We start from the raw sequence: 21,079 nt of genomic DNA on the forward strand, positions 1-21,079 counted from the left end.
AGACATCCAATCAAATTTACACATCACATGTAAACCAGTAAATGACAATACATGTAAATGTTTACTAAACAAATTAAATGGAAATTTAATAAAAGCTCCAGACACAACCAGTCTACATGTGCTGAATCTGTTAACCCCATGGTATATGAGGGCATCCCTTCATAATACAATATCCATAAATATTATTAGTTTTTTTAATTGCTCACAACCAATCGATTGCAAGTATGTAAGTAGCTTACAACCATTGTACTTCTTGTTGATGGAAAGTTTTATGGAACAGAGCCCTGAACTCATTTCCTACATGATTGACTATTTCAATATATTTAAAGTTAATTTAGTCAGTGCTGGTCAAGGATCAGTGATTTGGTGATAATTAGGTGTTCTTGGTCCATGTTATAGGTTATGACCATAGTAAATATTTAGGCTACTTCCATTATCTTCTTGAAGAGAACATGTAGGTTGAGGTTACCTGTTAAGATCTGAATTCTGATTTCTTATTAATATACATGTAAACTTTTCTTGAGAATTCTCATTTTCCCCCTCAATTTTCGTTATCTTGAGATTTATCTATAAATTCCAGGTTTAGTTTATCATCTGCAAGACATTTTACAACCAAGTGATTCCACCTCGACACATGGAATCCATTCATGATGGAAAAAGCCTAAGGGGAAATATACAAGTGCTTTCTGGAAAATGCAAATTTTTCAGACAGACCCTTGAAGCATTAAGCTCTATCCTCATATATGTACCCATAACAAACAAAAACAAAAAAAAATTACATTTTGACCTCTTTAATTTTGACCATCACTGTGTCAAAAACTGTCAAACTGTTAACCAATTCAAAACTTGTCTTAAGACACATTTATTCAAAATTGCTTTTGTTAATTAACTTACCCTGTTCACATTGATGTGTATTTCAAATGTATTGTAATTTGTAGGTTTATTTGCACTTTTTTGTTTTATTTAATATGTAATTTTTCATCAGTCTATTTTGTTTGTTATAGCGCTTAGAGACTTTGGTGGTAAGCGCTCTAGCAACGGTTTTATTATTATTATTATTATTATTATCTATTACCTCATACACACTTTCAATATATCTATATCTAATTACCAGACCTCAAGTTGACCTTTAAACTCCAAAGAAGTATCTGATAGGAGGGACTGCCTTGGTAACATCCTCTTCATCCTCTTCCTCCTCCACCTGCTCAAAGCTGACTGTAAGGTCAGAGTACTTTATATCATCCCCTGGCTTGATAAGCTCCACCATCCTGAGAGAGAGGGACCAAGGGAGAGAGAGAGTGAGAGAGAGGAAGAGAGAGAGGAAGAGAGATAGGGAGAGAGAGAGAAAGAGAGGGAGAGAGAGAGATAGAGGGAGAGAGAGAGAGAGAGAGAGAGAAAGAGAGAGAGAGAGAGAGAGGGAGAGAGAGAGAGAGGGGGTGGGGGAGAAAGAGCAATACATAGGTCAAAGGTCATTAGGACATTGGATAATCACATGAAGGAGATCCTGTTTGATTTTACACCAGAATTAGAATCACTGATGTTCATGAATTAAAAATCATATGAGAAGGATAAAATTAAAATAATTTGCAAATTGCAAATTAAAGGTTATTGCCTATTGTTGGAATTAATATGAAATTCCAATTTGTTGTGTGTACATGTAATACACCAGTTTACGGTTACAACAGTGCGCATGGGCAGACATGGGCGCCATTTTAACGTATCGGTAAACAAACCACTGACCTCTAGAGGTCAGTGGTTTACGCGTAAATTTAGACGGCGCCCATGTAAATATGACTGTGAGCGCACAGCGCAGGTAGTGACGTAACAATACATGCGCATCTGAAAACATTGATGACACTGCCTGCGCTGTGCCCTCACATCATATTTGCATGGGCGCTATCTTAATTTAGGCGTACACCACTGACCTCCAGAGGTCAATGGTTTGTTTACCCGTAAATTAAAATGGCGCCATAACCGTAACCTGGTGTATTCACTTGATTACATTGACAGAGAATTCTGACAGATTTATTCCTATCTTGTGAATACTGAACAATGGTATGAAGGCAATAAGAATGATCGACTTTTGCTTTATATAAGGAAACAACGTATACCCAGTCAGCTCGGATTTATAAAATGAGAACTGTGTGAAAGATGATTGTAGACCAACTTATGCTGTCGAGCAAATTATTACCCTGTCTGCCAGGACTGCCACGGAATGGCAAATGAAATGTGATTACTACATTGTCCAATATAACAATAGTTATTATTATTATCATCACAATTATTGGTCGTAAACTTACTTCTGTTTGAGCCTCTTAGGATGACCAGGTAACACAGGAAGGTAGATCAACTTAGCTCCTATAGCGACCATGCTTACATCCAATTGATACGTATCCTGAGGAGATACAACACAAGGTCAAAGGTCAAAGGTCATATTGATCAAAGCAATATAGTCAGTATATACATGTATTCCTCTGTCTTGGGATGAAGGCAAAATATCATTTTCAGATTGATACAAATACTTCTACAATTCTTCAGAAGATCCCTTGAAAGGTATTAAATTATCTTTTGTCAGCATTAAAACAAATCAAACATAATTACCTTGTCCTTGTGGTGGATTAGCCTTGTGCTAAACGAGTTATCCAATAAAGTCTACTGCTACTACTACCACTACCACCACCACCACCACTACTGCTACTACTACCACCACGATCATCATCACCATCCCCACCACCACCACCACCACTGCCACCATCACCACTACTGCTACTACTACCACCACCATCACCATCACCATCACCATCACCATCACCATCACCATCACCATCACCATCACCACCACCACCACCACCACCACCACCACCACCACCACCACCACCACCACCACCACCCCCTACCACACCACCACCACCAGTACCACTACCACTACCACTACCACTACCACTACTACTACTACTACTACTACAACAACTAGTACTTCTACTACCATTACTACTAAACGAAGGATTTCTATTCTTGTTTAAAAGGTTATTTCACAGAAAGAACTATTTGTCTATAAACTCTATCAAGATCATTCAACATGCATTTCCATCCCTTACCTTGAAGTATTGATTGAAGTCCTGCAGTTTGAAATCCTTGCTACCCTGCACCGTCCATCTGTCCCACTCAGTATAGGTTAAACCTTGCTTGAGTTTGGTGGTTACGGTCCTAGCAGGCTCAGAGAACATCACCATGGGGAGAGCAAGGTTGAGGAAGCAGTTGTGATAATCCTCCATCTTTGTCGTTCCCTTGATGTACTTCACCATCTCAATGGTAGACTACAACGGTCAAAATATAAGAAATAATAATAATAATAATATCAATAATAGGTGCATTTATATCACACAGGTACTATATAAATAAACTCCACTGCACTTAAAGGTAAAGAAAATGAAATGGAAGCTCTTATTACCAATCATGTGAAAGAATGTGTTTTGACTAATCCGTGATGGTACAATTTGGCTGGGAAACCGCCTACCAATTGATATGTTTTGTAAATTATCATATCGATCCGGCCTGGATAGATATCGTGAATGCACTTCAACATTAAACATGTGGGCATATATTTCTACTTTTTTGTGAATTTAGGTTGAAGTATTGCCATTTAAACCTCTGAAGGAAATATTTAAACAATATTGAATGGATATTTGGTATCCAAATAGTTCTAAAGAGAACTATAGCGCCGGTTGGAGAGGATGGGTAGAAGGAGGGGCTCAACGTTTCGAACAGATTGACTATCCGTCATCCGTTGTCTTTGTTCAAATACTTTTAAAATTTATAAACACACAGAAATACGTAATGCAGCATGTTTCATTTCCGTTCCATTTTGTTTTAACTTACCAATCCTGCTACAGCTGCTGTAGTCGTGGCAATGGCAGGAACAATCTTGCCGGCGATAAGCTTGGTCTTGAATCGATCAGCGTTCTCAATGCTGTACATGTTGGCTCTAAGATTCGATGCCGCTGTGATGAAGTCTATGTGACCGTTGGAATCATCGTCCTTCTCAAACTCTGCTGGTGTTAGTCGTAGCAGGCCTGGAATTACAAAAGATTTCACAGCATTTAATGTACAGTTATCGTTTTGAAACCGAGGACAACTGATCGAGCCATGTTACCTAAAGACATATAAACCTACTGAACTATTTAACCTTTGAACCTTTAAAATGCTACCAATTCAACGATAGTATAAAGACTAAGATTTCATCAAAAATTTATTCTAGTTCATTTTTTTTTCAATTGCAAATCTTGTTACCAATAATGTCCTATAGGTTAAATGATTGAATGAGTTGAACCCTAATTTTTGAAATGAACGCCAGCTTTTTTATCCAAAAATAAAAAAGGTAATATTAGAAAATGGGCATTTAAATCCAGCTACATCACTGAAATGGCATTATTTTTCTTTTTACATTCCCCATGAAGCACAATAAACTGCCTCAAAACAGACCGCTGCTTCGTGATAGGACAAGAAAAGATGTATCTTAACACAAATAGATATAAAGGTAAAACATCTTACCTGGCACAGCTTTTCCTGATCGGATGGCAGCGGTAATCTCTTTAGATGCTGAGCTCATATCGGTCGATTCATCCTCTTCACCTTCCTTGCCTTCTGATTCATCAGTTACGATCCTCTGTGAAAATCAAAACATTCCAAAGGTCATCAGCTTTCTAACGTCATGTGTGTTTCACATGTTTAGTTCGAGTCCCACCGCGGCACTAACGCCTTTTAGCAAGACATTAATCTACATTTGCCACTCTCCACCCAAGTGTTAAAGGGGTACCCGATAGGATGCGATCATTAATGTTGTTGGATTGGAATGTGTGTGCTTCTAAAATGGCGCCTGGCTAGAATGCTACCCAGGAAGCGGAGCGGGTGCACTATCATGTGCAGATTAGCAATTAAATTCAATGACTGGGGCAATAATAATTACAATGTAAAGCAATTAGAAACGTAGTATTATTAAAGCACTATACAAATGCAATTATTATTATTATTCAGAACAGATGAAAGAGAACATATACATTCTTTGATAATTCATTAAACTTTAATCTGAGGGTTAAAATACAGTATCAAAGATCAAAGTTGAATGAATGCACTAAGAATGAGAAATTCTACAATCATATCATGCATAAGGTAAGATTTGTTTACATGGATGTTTGATAAACAAGAATTCTGTGGGCATATTCTTGATACATGACCTGACAACTTTTTAAAAATGTCAATTTTTTTTGTGGGGGGGGGGGGGGGATGATGTGAGGGAACAGAGGTGCACCCCATCCCTACAGCTGAGCAACTGTCAAAATAAAAGCCCCCAAAACACCCCCACCAACACCACCACCACCACCACATACATGTATGGGTAAACTATATTAGACATCCAATTATGGAGAGACAAATAACCCAGACTCTAGATTTCCCAGACCAGGGGGGTGTTTCACAAAGACTAAGATTGACTTTAAGTTGGACTTAACTATGGCAGGCTGTTCATATGCCACTATTTGCTATCACCAAATGCCAGTAAATGGTGAGAGCAAACAGTGGCATGAACGGCCTGCCATAGTTAAGTCCAACTTAAAGTCAATCTTAGTCTTTGTGAAATACTACCCGGCGTGACCCTTGACCTACCTTAGAGGATGGTACAAATGGAGGCACGGCTACACCGGCTAAGATGGCATCTAGTCTCTCCTTACTCAGATCATCCTCACTCACTGGAATGTTATACACAGCAGCTAGCAGACGTGCACAGCTTACTAAAAAGGACATGTGCCTTTGTGACAAGAACAAATAAATGACAATGTTAGGCAAAAGGACTGAATACACTGGTGCCTAAAACCAAATTATAACACCACTATGCTGCTTTAAATTTGTGATTTCCTGATACAATTCCTGTCAATTATTATTATGATTTCCAAGACTTCCTTTCTTCACTTCTGGCAGAAGAGATCACTACCTATGTACAAATCAGATTGTACTACCCTCTCTTACTGTAAGTATTTCAAACCATCATGGAGGGATGCAAGACACAAAGTTATATTATAAACAAGAAATATCTCTCCATGGATGAGAGAGAGAGATGAAGAGGGAGAGAGAGAGAGAGAGAGACAAACAGAGGTAGAGAGAGAGAGACAAACAGAGGTAGAGAGAGAGAGACAGACACAGACAAACAGACATACATCGTCAAAGACTCACAATTCTGTCTTTGGACTGAACTCCTGTGGAGTGGGTGGTCTTTTAGGTGACTGCCAAAACATACCTGGAAAATGACAAATAGAATTACTTTTAGTGATAATTTATGGTACTCAAAAATACTTTTGAATTGCATCCATTTACAATTTTTTTAAAAATCAGTCCAAATAAGATGCTTTCTTATACTGTGTGATTTCCATCTTTAGAAGCACTCATTTGTTTCCAACAAATTCATTTTTACTCTTGTACATATTATTACACATGTTTTGGATACACCTTTTTGTATTAGGAGGCACAGTGGCTCAGTGTTAGAGCAACGGTCTCGTAACTGCAAGGTCCCAAATTCGAAACCAAGTCTATGCACTCGTCCCCTTTGGTAAGGCATTAAACTTCTTTATCAAGTCCCTTGGATAGGACTTCAAGCCGTTGTTCCCCTGGTTGCTTACTTACGAGCATATACATGCTTTCTTAGCAGGCAGGTATAACAATCATCATCACACAAATATTTCAAAGCTCTACTCCTTCATCGGCAACCTAAAAAAGCAAGTTTCATTCCAACACATGTGTTGAGCTGCCCACATAGGAAATCCCGGAGTTGCCAATTTTGTGTGACTTCTGCGTGAAATCAATTACATATTAAAACTTGCAACATTCATAACTAAATGCTTCAGATCAGACTTGCCTCGAAGTTATAAATACACATCTCTCTCAATTTTCTGCTTTCATTAAAACTAAAATATGATCAGGTTCCTGATTCATAAAACTTGCTATCAATAACAAATGCTAAAATTCTAAGACAAGTAGCTGTCAGCCAATCATATTTCATGATTTCACTAGCTTATAACAATGATTGTAACTTGCTATTGATAACCAGTTTTATGAAACAGGGCCCGGGTTGGACTGCCACTATACGATGACATTCATACCTCCATCGGATGTTTTTGCATCGAGAGGGAAAGCGTGAAGCAGCTGGTTGGCCTACGAAAAAAGATCAAAAGATAAAATATTCCATGTAAATAGACAGACAATATTCATTACCATATGCCATGCGTCAGATTCAACCTCACATGAAGTACACAGAAATGATACTCTATTGCTTGTATACCTCCACCTTAGCCAAGTTTAGAGTGTTCCTGCATTTAAGTCTTGAATACAGATCAACAGAGTGGGCAACACTTCCAATACACAAGTTATATGAGTTATTTCCACACTAAAAGCTGATACACTAAAACTTTAAGGCTTATACACTAAAAATTATGCCACCAATGGTATAAATACAATTTTTAGTCTGTTTGTATACATTTACAGGTACAATCGTTGGCAATTAATTTGATTTCTAATCAATTGTAAAAAGTCACTAGTTATGCTGTAAATAACATTTACAAAACTTGAAGGGATTTTGGCACATTAAAGTTAAGGCAATCCAGCTACATACCTTCCAAAAACCACTCTTCATCATAGATAAAATCCCCAATGAATGGCATCATAGATTTGTAAACCTGTTTTCAGGTGGTTTAAAGTCCCTCTGTACTTGTTGGCCAGGAGGGATTAGACCTCCCTGCATGGTCACTGACAGGTGGTTATCTCATCAAATCAGCTCTCAATTGACATACAAAAAAGGGGATCGTGTGGGACCAACGGTCACCGATCAGGCATAGACTGCTGTATGGCAGGAGCAAGAAGCTATAAGTAGTGCAGTGAGGCTATAAACAACTTTTGATGTAATATCTGTAAAGGACTTAGAGACATAAAAGCGCCATACAAAAGCAGAATATTATCATTATTACATACCTTGTGATTGAAGTACTTCTCAAACTTGATCCTTGCTATCCTCACACAATCCTGCCATGATGTCCCTCGGTTATTGAGGTACTTGGTGACAGGTAGCGTGTTCTCTAGAGACTCTCCACTCTCAAGTTTCTGACAAAAATTTTTTAAAAAAAAACACAAACACAAAGAAAGTGTACATGAATGCCGGTACATATCAGACTTGAAGATCAAAAAGAGATAATTTATTTAAGGGGTATGGAAGTTGAAGAATGAAAACGAGTTTACCTTTAAAGTCCTATACTATGGGCTTATAATTTTAACCTGTGTTCAATTTAATCTCTACTGTTCCGATACAAGAAGGGGTAAACTTCCCTTGCAGATTCCTGAGACATTGGAACACTTGATTAACGCATGAAGTATTGATGATGATCGATTGATAACTCCCAAAGGAATTTGGAAGCACATCAGGATAAACCTGTATCATTAATTGCTACGTGTATGATATACCATCTTTCATTCTACATTAATAAATAAAAACTTATAGATCGTTTGGTGAAGCCAATTATAATTATACTCAACTTAGTCCTAACATATACCAGTACATATAACATTGGAGCAGCAAGATTGGACACGACTGGTTTTCACACGTATGACATTGGCACAGCAAGATTGGACATAACTGTTTTTTTACAAGTAGGATATTGATAAAACAAGATAACTTACCTTTACTACATCTTCTGGTGCTCCACTCACCTCCCAGTACTTGGTATACATACTGGGCTTCTGGGCAAACAAACTCTCAAACTAAACAAAGAAAAAACATATAAGCAAGCGATAAGGAATGTTGTTTCTGATTTACATTATTGTCATTTTAGTATTTGTTTATTTAAGGGGGTTAGTCAACATGAAATAGCTTACTCCCTCATTTTGAAATGTGTTCCAATTATTAAACAGTTAGATCTTGACGGCCCCATCCCACCTTTCCCGCAATGACAAATTGTAAGGTATGCCTCCACAATGGGGGAGGCTCATATTAAGCATCATCTCAGAAAAGGAACCTACATCACTAACAATCTACAAGTATGCTTTTACCAAAAAAACTGCACAGACAAAATTGTTAATAGGTTTAAGGTATTCTTGTAGTTTATTGGAGAGTGATTGGAAATTGGCCATTTTTGGGCCATTTCACTTGGCCTTTCAATGATCGTCCTAATCAAAACTATCCCAAGAGTCGCACTCATACAAATGTTTCTTTTAACAATTCAGGGGGGTGTTTCACAAAGATCCTAAGTTGAAGTTACCTCTAAGTTAGACTTAACAATTATGGAAAGCCTTTAGCATTTATGAAAATATTTTGAACAAGTTATTTTAAAAGGCATAAAATGTTGATTCAAATCATTCATATTTTCTATTATCATGGGAGATTTCATGTTCTTGATGTGGAATTAATAAAAAGTCTAAAATACTTGAATATATCTTTTAAAGGCTACAAATGGCTCTCCATAATTTTAAGTCCAACTTAGAGTTAAGTTCAACTTAGGATCTTTGTGAAACACCACCCCTGGTAATGTATGTCCTGTTAGCAAAAAAAATCTGACCTTGTCTCTAGCCCACTGTATGGTGTGTTCAATCTGAGCAGGGAAGGACTTGAGAGTACAGTAAGGTATAGACTGCTCTGGAGGATCCTGTTTGCTTCCGTACGACTCGGTCAAATGTGGAACGATGACCTGGACATGACCTTTAGCCCCTAGCGTTCCTGACTCCATCAGAGGCTTCTGGTTAGTCACACAGCGACTATGAGAAGAGGATAACACAAGGTACAGCATCAAATAAACTGTTTCACATGATCAATTTGCCATCCTCTTTGAACTTTAAACAATTATTATTGTGGAATGATGACCTGGACGTGACCTTTAGCCCCTAGCATTCCTGACTTCATCAGAGGCTCTGGTTAGTCACACAGCGACTATGACAAGAGGATAACACAAGGTACAGCATTATATAAATACTGTTTCACACAATCTATTTGCTATCCTCTATAAAGTTATAAACAATAATAATACAACTGCATGGCTATCTTGAGTAAATGATAAATGTACTTCTATGAAGTGAACTAGATTGAACTTCGACTGCGCGCAGTCGAAAATGATGCCTCCGTCATAGAGCAATTTTACAAACCAAAACAGAAGAAATTTTTCAAATTCAAGTTCAATTGTAATCCAATAACAGGTTCTCAGAATATCGTGATTACAAGCAATTTCTCATATACATATATGACCCTTTGATCTTTGACCTCATGACCATAAAATCTACTCAGTTCATTGGCTCTGCAAGATGTCCTGAGTTAAATAGTAATCCATCTGTCAGTTCCAATGAGAATGCGTTCACAAGCTATTTTTGCATACATAATGAGCCCATGACCTTTGACCTCATGACCCAAGAATCTACTCAGTTCGTTGGCTCTGCAAGATACATACATGATCTAAGTTTGGTAGGAATCCATCAATCTGTTCTAATAATAATGCGATCACAAGCTATTTTTGCATATATAATGAGCCGCATGACCTTTGACCTTGACCTCATGACCCCAAAATCAAATCAGTTTATCGGCTCTGCAAGTAACATACATGACCTAAGGTTGGCAGGAATCCATCAATCAGTTCTTGAGATAATGCGATCATGAGCTGTTTTTGCATACATAATGAGCCCTGTGACCTTTGACCTCGTGAGCCCCAAATCTAATCAGTTCATCAGCTCTGCAAGATACATACATGACCAAAGTTTGGCTGGAATCCATCAATCGATTCTTCAGATAACGCGATCACGAGCTGTTTTTGCATACATAATGAGCACTGTGACCTTTGACCTTTGACCTCGTGACCCCAAAATCTAATCAGTTCATCGGCTCTGCAAGATACATACATGACCAAAGTTTGGCAGAAATTCATCGATCGGTTCTTCAGATATCACGATCACGAGAACGGGACGTACAGACGTACATACGTACGTACGGACGGACGGACGGACGGACGGACAACCCAAAAACATAATGCCTCTGGATACTTCGTAACGGAGGCATAAAAATAGTGAAATAGATAAATGATATGCTATTTTAGTGTCTGTCAGAGAAGAAACAGCTGGAAACTCAAAATCTAAAGCTTTGAAAATCGGAAGTTGTCGAATTAAAAACTAGCTATCGACTTGATGACATCATCTGATGTGGATTGAGCATATTTACAATGACTGTGCATTAATTAATCATGCTCATCAGCTATATAGGACAGCTGATCGGTTCTACATGTTTTGTCTTCACCGTAACTGTGGCAAATATGAACCCTGTTGCCCGTAATTTAGAGGGCTGCGGAAACTGAGTGTTATATTAATTTGCTTTTGTGCAATAATGAAAGGGAAACTATATTTTACTACTTTATATTTGTATTCTGCATTCATTAAGCTTTCCATTAATATAAATTTGTATTTTCATTGAATGGGGTCTTTAAAATAATATCTATTCCATGCTTTCACTCACCTATCAACATATCTCCTTGCCTCCACATTGTCCAGGGCATTGACAACGACATCCAGTCCTTCAAAGAAGGCATCGGTGTAGATGGTCGTCTCTGTCTGTGGACAGACTGAGCAGAAAAACGACAGTAACCATAGATTAAATCAAAGGTGTCCAAAACGTCAGTGGTATCATATCATTTTTTGAATAAAATATACAAGATCACACAATGTGTAATTACAGAATTTATTATTTTTTGGCCTTAGCAGTTTTTAGAAATCAGTCAGATAATTTGTGTTTCATTTTTTAATTCAATTTATCAATTTTATGAGAAACAAAGATATAATTTATAGTAAAATTGAGCCTTTAAAATTGCATTAAAATGCCCATGGCTTGCAAAAAAAGACATCGATATTTGGTTACCTCAGGCACAAAATGGCTTTAACCTTATCTGACTTGGTCTCCAAACCTTGGTTTTACTACTTTATAGGCCTTTGCCTTTCCGCACCAACTCCTACAGTGAGGGGAAAATATCTTATAAAGGAAGGTAAATAGTACAAAATGTTGTTTCTCTAGAAGACTTTAGAAGACAACTCTCTTCTCCACATCCCCAAAACATCCACAGTAACAGATGACAATGCTTTTTAATTATATGCACCCCACCTCTGGAATCAACTGCCCCAGAACATCCATATATAACCCACGCTAGACACCTTTAATACACCTTTATATAAGGTAAAGCGCTGTGAAACCAAATGTGTGAGAGCGCTATATAAACAAACATTACTATAATTATTGTTGAAACTTACTCTTATTCTGATGCGCTTCTATCTTCATATCTGGGTTGATATCTCGAGTGCTCTGTGCTGCAGTTTCTGATTTGGGCTTCTGTAGTTGCAATAATGATATGAGATATCATCAAAACATTTAGTGAATACTACAATAGCACATTTGAAGAGGGGAATAAAGAATAGCCAGTGCTGAGTTCAGACCACAGTATGACATAGACTAACTCTTTGAGATTATGCTTTCAGTTGCGCCGCTCTAAAACTTTGGAATAACTTACCACTAGGCATGAGAAAAGCCTCATCTGTTTGCTGTCTTCAAACTTTTGTTTGAAAGCACTTGTTTTCAGGAGATTTTTAATAGTTTAATTTTTTAATACTTTTTTTAATTGTGTGTTTGTAAAGTGGCACTGTTAGGAGTTTTGTGTTCATCACAGCACAGTAGTTTATATTTATATAGTAGCTGCGCTTTATACATTGATCTAATTATTATTGATGTTATAGGCTTCTTAGCGTGTCATATATTTTCTGCACCTCATAATGTAAACGATACAGATGTTCACAATATTGAGGACCATGACACATAACATACAACGTATGGTGGCAAGATGTTTTATGGCTTCTGAATCTTAATCTATATCTGAGGAAATACGGTTAAAAACTAGACGAGTTGGACTGAGTGTGAGCCTGAAAAAAAGGACTATTGAAAATGCTGTTGCACATGAGCCTTGAATATTCTGGAATCTTGAATGTCAACTATGGATGATGGTAAAGTGTTATATCACTTCAGGCATACACTTGAAGGGATACAAGTTGATGTATACTAAACAATTCAAGTATCATAAATAGGATAAATGAGGAGGCGCGATAGCTAAGTCGGTAGAGCAGTGGCTCGTAATCCGGTGACCCGGGTTCGAAACCAAGTCGATGCCCTAGTGCCCTTTGGTAAGGCATTAATCCTCATTACCAGGTCCCTCGGAGAGGACCTAAAGCCGTCGGCCATCTGGTTGCTTACTTACAAGCATTTATGCTTTCTTAGCAGTCAGGTAAAATAACCACCACCACCATTCTAGATACATGCTTTGTGTGCTACTTGATTTTACCAAGTGGGGGCTCTCAGGCCAAGTGTATCACAGCTAAAATGGACAATCTCTATTCCCCGCATTTTGTCTCTCAACACATGGCTGTGTTTCATAGATGAATGTTTGAGTGATTGATGAATGTTTACCTGTATGTGATGAGGTCTGAAAAGGAACTGTCGATTCAGGTTGGACTTCTCAATGATGTCATTGTCAGTCACCGTTATCTGAAAAATAATTGCACAACATGAAAGAACTGCACACATAGCAATGCTGTTTAACCCTAATAAGGCCGGCGGGGGGGGGGGGGGGGGGGCCATTATGGCCCCCCCTCCACGATTTTTCCGATTGCTCGGGAACGCATATGGATGGCGCCCGGCCGCTTGCTGACTTTTTTCTTTCGAGTCTTGCGCAACTTTTAAAACAATTTTTTTGAAAATCGGACCTACGGTTACAAGGTCACGTGACCTTTTGTCTTTGCATGTCAGCCCGAAAATCGCTCATTTTCGTGATTTGTGTACAAAACATATGTAAAAGTCATTTTTCCTAAAATCAGATCAAACATGGGTTATTGGGTCTTGTTTAGGTGGTTGTTTTGGGAGTTAAAATAGTTAAATTGTAGTAAAAAATGAAATAAAACAACAAAAACAATGAAATACATAAGTTAAAAAACAATGAAATACATAAGAAATTATCAAAACAAGGGATAACATAAGGAATAAGCTGGCTCTTCCAAATTTTTTGTTGTATTATTATTCAGAATGGTCTAATGAATATATGTAGTGAAAAAGAATGCTTAAATATGAATAATATATGATTTATGGGTAAAAATGTGATTTTTATGACTTTATTTGCATAAATTACCATAAATATGCAAATGAGTGAATTTTTCAAAAAATTGAAATTATCTTATTATTCTATACACTTCACTTGACATGCGTGCAAATTTTCGCGGCGATTGGCCGCTTCGCGGCTGAGATCTTAAGGGGGGGCCATAATGGCCCCCCCCCCCCGGCCATAGTAAGACCTCAAATAGCCCGGCCTTATTAGGGTTAAACTGCAACTAAAACTACACATGTCCCTGTAAAAATTGCACAAGCAAACTCTATTTTAACAGGAATCCAATGAACGGGTACACTCAAATTCGCAACCATGAATGAAATTGAAAATTTACTTGTTGGTATTAAACTTTACAAGGTATAATTTTAATCATTTCCTTAATAATTCACTTTTGGTGATTATAAATTTTGTGTTTCAATTTCAGTAGAGTACCACAACACTTTACATTGCAAAAAGTGATCCCATTAATTGTATTTGTTCTGTAATAATAAAAAAATAATAATAAATGCAATTTTCACTGGTTAAGTACAAACAAGTAGCACTAGACTTGCACAGACAGCTGATTTGTTTTTAGATAAAAGTCTCTTACAAAATCAAATGAATTGCCATAAGTCATTTTATATTGAAATTTTTATCAAATTCAATTGACTTGATCAATTCAACAACAACAAAAGAAGTTACCAACCTTCAAAGCTGTTATGATATGACAATAATCTCCCCCCCCCCCCGAAAACAAAGCTTTGATTTATGCACCTTTCCTCCTTGAACTCCCACACCGAGCATTGCAAAGTTTTTCATCATCTCACATCCGATAGCACCGCATCCAACCATGAAGAGATTCTGAGATGCGATCTTCTGCACCAGGTTGTCACCAATACAAATCCTCAAAGCATCATATCGGTCTCCCCTATAAAGCAAAGACAGACAAGCATCAATCATCAAAATACTGTATAAAGATTTCAATTACATTACACACTCCCATCTCGTCTACAAGTTTACTCATATACATTAGGTTTACGGTTGCACCATGTGTGAGAGAGGGGGGAGGATTGGGGGAGTCCTGAAAAGGACTGTCGGTAATCTTTCTTTCTTGAGAGTGTGTGTAGTCCTTTAAAGGACTGTTGGTAGTCTTGAAAAAGACTGTTGGTAATTTTTCTTGAGCTTATAGTTCTAAGGAGAACTATAGTGCCAGTTGGAGAGGATGGGTAGTAGGAGTGACTCGACGTTTCGAACAGGTTGACTATCCGTCGTCAGGAGCTCCCCCTCTCTCACACATGGTACAACCGTAAACCTACTGTATATCTACATCACCATGCAAACCGATACTTACGAGCAGCATCTTAGTTTACTCATGATATTATAAAAGGGAATGTGCTAATAAACATCTGTACTTGCTCTTGAAGTAACCTGACAAATCATATTTTTGCAAGATGATTGGAACAGATTTCAGACATGTAAAAAGGAAGACAGAAGGAGTGCTAGAGGAGGAAAATTGTGCTAGAGAGTATCAGAGAAAGCACACATGTGGGTTCAATCCTTAAATCGTTTAGCCCATTTACATTTCCAAGCCGATAAGAGAACATATTGCACCATGAACTCAACTTTTCATGTCAACACTATGATGCTAAATATTCAGTAAATGCATTCTTCCAAACGAATATGTGTACCGGTAGCTGAAGAACTGTGTTGCAAATGCTTGTACATGCGGAGGCGCGATAGCTCAGTCGATAGAGCAGTGGTCTCGGAGAGGACCTAAAGCCGTCGGCCGTCTGGTTGCTTACTTACAAGCATTTATGCTTTCTTAGCAGTCAGGTAAAATAACCACCACTATCAGAACATGCTTTTATACTCACTTTGGCATGAAATTATCTGCACTTTCATTTTCCAGTCCCTTCAGTACTTCTGATGAATCAAGATGGACCTGAAATGAGATATACAGACATGCACGGATTGATTGAAACAATACTACCACGGATGTTTGATATAAGTAATACAGTCAAACCTGCTTTAGTGACCATCTATCTACAAAGACCACATTGTTTGTTTCCCTTGAAAATGGTTTTTCATTGTAACATGTACTAAAGGAACCTGTCTACAATGACCACATTTTTTGTTTCCCTTGAAAAGTTTTTTCATTAAAACATTTACTAAAGGAACCTGTCTACAAAGACCACTTTTGGTGTTTCCCTTGGGCGGTTGCTATAGACAGGTTTGACTGTTGTACATGGTGCTAATGCTATCTCCCTCATGCACCATCCAGCTCTTATGCAACTATTCCATTGTGATTTCTTTCAATTAGAAATTTGTTACTCAGGATTTTGAAAGACAATTTACTTTTGCATATAAGCCTTTCATTCTCATGCATCATTGGAAGGTACCGGTATTGAACATCCCACTCTCTATCTAGATGGTTTCTTGGTCTCTATATCTTCATAGGAGGTACAGTGTATGGAGTGGAAAAAATAAAGATTAAGAATTATTCATCTATTGCTTAGCTCAGTGAAGTCCGTTCTGGATACCAGATGCTTTGAGAGGAATGGACAGAAACCGTTCAGGAAGCATACCGGTATACCACTGTGGGGTTTCCTATTAATATCAAGGTCCTCTTATACCATCACAGGCTTAGAAGAGAAACCAATGATTGGGGAAGTTGGGGGAAGAAGGCTGTACCACTCACCCATTGTTTAAAGTCTATCTGCACTAGTTTGGCCAGGGGGGTATTTCATAAAGCTGTTCGTAAAGTAACGCATGACTTTATGATCGACTTGAATATGAAGTGCCAGACAGGATGCCCAAAGTTTTTCCGGATGTTTTCACAAAGTGCAACTATATTTCCAATAACCTCAATTAAATTATGGCAAAAAATATACTTTGTATTAAAAATATTTGTTATAATAAGAATGTTAATCTATATCTGCACAGTTCAACTTTAGTTGATGCAGTTAAAAAATGATTGAGCATCCCATTTGGCTTTTCATATATAAGTAGTTTGTAAAGTCATGCGTAACTTTACGAACGGCTTTATGAAACACCCCACAGGAGGAATTAGACCTCCCTGCATGGTCACCGATAGGTGGTTATATCATCAAATCATCAAATTGTTAAACGATCCCTTTAAGGACGTTGTGAGCTATGAAACATACAATCTCATAAGACAGCCTATCATATGTAGAGGGGTTTGTACCTCACTCACCCATTGTTTTAGAGGAGTGAACTTGCCGGTGAGTGCCTTGAGGACCTCTTGAGCTACAAATCCTCCCAAGGCAGCACAGAGAGGAGCAAAGCAGCCTTCAGCGCTGTAGGCCAGGGATGCAAGCTGCTTGGTAGACGGGGAGGGGATAGGGTCAGCAAGGGTGTCGTTCAGACGCATCGCAATCTTCACAAAGGCATCTTTATCATCATCGTTCCTGTAATCAAATATAATTGAGAAGTGTTTGGTTGTTTATGTGGCGTACGATAATCCTTCTTATCATGCACTAAAGTGTTAAGAATGCACAATGTTACGGCTCATTTACATAGAGAAGGGCTCACTTACAGAGCAATGTTTCAATACCCATCAGTCCAGATGTAAGAATTTCAATTACTTCACAATAACTGAATTCTTATACTATATTATTCTTATAGCTATCACACATATGCACAGCATCCATGAGATTTACTTGACAAATTCATCTCCTTAAAAATATTGTTAGATGATAAGGTGTGGCAATCTCTCAAGCATTAAGCTTATATTGTCATACCTATGTATGCTTCTGTATCATTTACAATTGCAAATGAATAATGATCGTAATCTAGTGTTTACTACTGTGATGGTCATGATCAAACTATGTAAACTGTTGAACCATGCAGAAATAAATAAATAATTAAAAATTGCCGTAAGTAATTCAAATTCGCATACAAGAAAAAAAGGATTCAGGAAGCATACATGGCAAGATATTCTACATACCTGACGCTTGGTAGTCTCCCATTCTCCTCTCTGAACTGCTGCAGAGCATACATGGCCAGATGGGACACCATCAGGTCTTTAGTGAAGTCTACCAGGATAGTAGACGGGTTGGTCAGTTGGTCTCGGAGAGGTAGCTACAGACAGCAAAGAAAGAGCGTGACTTTAATATGTACCCCTCTACTATTCATTAATGGCTGCTTGTGTCACACTGGATATTGCCCCAAGAAATAAACTTAATGTATGTTTCATAAATGAGAGGTCCTAATTAAAGTATCATCACAACATTTTATTTTCCAAACAGTGTAAATCTCCAGCTTGGAGAACAGCTAGTGTCAACCATGTAAGATATAGGTGGTTTTCAAAGCGAGGAAGCGTGACAAAGACTAAATATACCATAGACTACATTCAATCCTGTCCACCTCAAGAAACTAAATGAAGCACATGTGCTTTTCTTGTGCATGATTCAAGAGATGATGCTGGCTACTTTATTATCTACACTGTACTTTATTAATAACATACACACCATGTAGAGGCGTCATGGTCGAGTCGATACGTCGCCGGACTGTCGATCACAAGGTCCGCGGTTCAAGTCTCGCCGCGGCACTAATGTCCTTTGGCAAGACATTGATCTACATATGCCACACTCAATCCAGGTGATGTATATGGGTAGGTACCTGGCAGGAATTAATTCCTTGAAATGCTAGAGTGCCGTATGGCAGCTGTGCTAAAGCCAGGGTAATAATCGGGAGCGCCAGGAGTGTCAAATATGACAGACATGAGCGCTATACAAGAACCCACTATTATTATTATTATTTAAAACACATCCGTATCAAATTTCATAACAACAAATGTTTACACCACAGAGTGAATACATCACTATGAGCATGACTGACAAAGAAAGCGGACAAAATATACAGTTCCTCAGGTAGACAAAGGAACGTCCCTTCACTGCTATTATGTAAAAATGTGTAGAACAGGTGTCACATGCATATTCCCCTTTTTACATATTAGCAGTGAAGGGATGTTCCTTTGTCTACCCAAGGAACTGTATATTTTGTCCTCTTTCTTTTCTTGTCTGTCATGTTCATAGTATATGCCATTCCAGTGGCAAGAAGACTGAAAACATTGAAGTTACTCACAAACTTGACGATGGAAGGGACCTTGACTTCTATAGCTATACCACCGGTCTCATACGGCTGGAACCCATCACCTGATGTATCCTCTATACTGAACTTGTATGGTGAGATCCCTGCACAAATCAACAAGAAAAAATAGTGGATTATGGCTTATTAACATACGAGGCAAATAACTGCATTGTTGTTTTTGTTTTTGTTGTTTTTTAACATGGAAATGTATTGCCAGTAGGGATGAATGAAAAGCATAAGTGTGCAACAAGGTTTCATGAATACCAGTTCTCACTATTTGTATGTTTGGCAAGACATTAATCTACAATTGCCCCACTCCGCCCAGTTGAGGTAAATGGATACCTGCTGGCAGGAATTAGTTCCTTGAAATGCTAGAGCGCTTACGTCCATGTGAAGTATATTATGCTTATCTCATCATATAGATAAAAACACTAGTTGACTGCATACCGCGAATGAGCCTTTAGAATCCCCTACACAACCATCTACACTACATACACATATAACTGGATTTATGCTCATTAATGAACTTGAACGTGTAGATAAATACACATCATCTCAAACAAAGTTGTGAATATATGTTGGATTCTATTAGATACCTGTTGTATCTAGTTATTATCCTTAACTGCCCTTGATATGGAACTCAAACAAAAGAAAGATATTGATTCAGATTGAATATGTAAAGATGTTGTGATCCAGTGGATAATTCTCCCGACTGTGAACCACAAGCTACAGGGTTCGAATCCCTGTCACAGCACTAACGTCTTTGGCAAGACATTAATCTACAATTGCCACACTCCACCCAGGTGAGGTAAATGGGTACCTGGCAGGAATTAGTTCCTTGAAATACTTGAGCGCTGCAATGGCAGCCGAGCTAAATCCAGGGTAATAACAATGGAGTGCCATATTATTATTATTATGTATAAATTGACCATGTACAAAACATTTCAATAAAAACATAGAAATACCTACTTTTGACCTTGTGCCTTGCATCATTGAGAGCAGTCATTCCCTTGACCTCTTTGAAAGTCACATAGTCTCCTGTCTCCAGACCATGATATTGCTGATCCAAGCATGTCACTACGCCAGGATTGTCCTATATATCAGATCAGGACAAAATCAAGGATTAGTATTGATACTTGTATCTATGGTAGGTAGTTAATGAGTTTACAGGTTCATATCAGGTTCTAGTTAAAGTTTTTATCACATTCCATTAAAAAACATACCATTAAAACTAAGAACATGAATAATATGAACAATTGCATATGTATATATAAACAAAACATTACAGTAAAACGAAAATGTAGAAGGGAGAACCCTAACAAATATAGAAATTGAACAATATGTACTACAAGCACAAAATATAACTTAACAAACCAACAAAGTAAACAGAATATGAACGAACACTCTAAGCGCAACAAACATTATAAAAAGGAATAAGTTGCTCAATAGTCATGACAGTAGGATCTTATAATATATTAGCTATGTTTTTTTTTTTTAAAGTTAAGTGATGGGCAAGATTTAAGTTTAACAGAAAGAGAATTCCAAAGCTAAGTGTTACCAAAAGAATATATAAACAATTTGAAAACTAAAGCTTCTCATAAAACAACAAACTTGGTTGAATAGATTATAAACAAATCAGTACGGTAACATGGATAATATTATATATATCATAAGAACAAATCAAATCAAATATTTAACAATGGCTGAAACTCTTTGAGCCTACTGTATAAAGCATGTAGACCAAGATCATCAACATGACATACATGTTAGTCATGTCTTCTTACCAA

The 21,079-nt window shown here is 37.6% G+C and overlaps 1 protein-coding gene across 2 annotated transcripts in view; it reads right to left on the bottom strand.

The window, feature by feature from the left end:
- Positions 1-1,013: 1,013 nt before the first annotated feature.
- Positions 1,014-21,079, bottom strand: part of LOC575276 (ubiquitin-like modifier activating enzyme 6) — a 30,302-nt gene continuing 10,236 nt past the window's right edge. For both annotated transcript variants that reach the window (XM_030976947.1, XM_030976948.1), the window contains exons 8-27: positions 20,262-20,385; positions 19,287-19,396; positions 18,148-18,281; positions 17,395-17,608; positions 16,055-16,122; positions 14,955-15,108; positions 13,511-13,588; positions 12,307-12,385; positions 11,522-11,627; positions 9,591-9,786; positions 8,716-8,796; positions 8,014-8,142; positions 7,149-7,200; positions 6,226-6,289; positions 5,662-5,803; positions 4,552-4,666; positions 3,880-4,073; positions 3,099-3,317; positions 2,301-2,395; positions 1,014-1,268 (exon numbers count right to left, since the gene is read on the bottom strand). In XM_030976947.1, the coding sequence (XP_030832807.1) occupies positions 1,130-1,268; positions 2,301-2,395; positions 3,099-3,317; positions 3,880-4,073; positions 4,552-4,666; positions 5,662-5,803; positions 6,226-6,289; positions 7,149-7,200; positions 8,014-8,142; positions 8,716-8,796; positions 9,591-9,786; positions 11,522-11,627; positions 12,307-12,385; positions 13,511-13,588; positions 14,955-15,108; positions 16,055-16,122; positions 17,395-17,608; positions 18,148-18,281; positions 19,287-19,396; positions 20,262-20,385 (2,493 nt within the window). In that variant the 3' untranslated portion in view covers positions 1,014-1,129. The remainder of the gene's footprint in view (positions 1,269-2,300; positions 2,396-3,098; positions 3,318-3,879; positions 4,074-4,551; positions 4,667-5,661; positions 5,804-6,225; positions 6,290-7,148; positions 7,201-8,013; positions 8,143-8,715; positions 8,797-9,590; positions 9,787-11,521; positions 11,628-12,306; positions 12,386-13,510; positions 13,589-14,954; positions 15,109-16,054; positions 16,123-17,394; positions 17,609-18,147; positions 18,282-19,286; positions 19,397-20,261; positions 20,386-21,079) is intronic.

Source organism: Strongylocentrotus purpuratus, unplaced genomic scaffold, assembly GCF_000002235.5.
Source record: "Strongylocentrotus purpuratus isolate Spur 01 unplaced genomic scaffold, Spur_5.0 spur5_scaffold_9, whole genome shotgun sequence".
Taxonomy (NCBI): domain Eukaryota; kingdom Metazoa; phylum Echinodermata; class Echinoidea; order Camarodonta; family Strongylocentrotidae; genus Strongylocentrotus; species Strongylocentrotus purpuratus.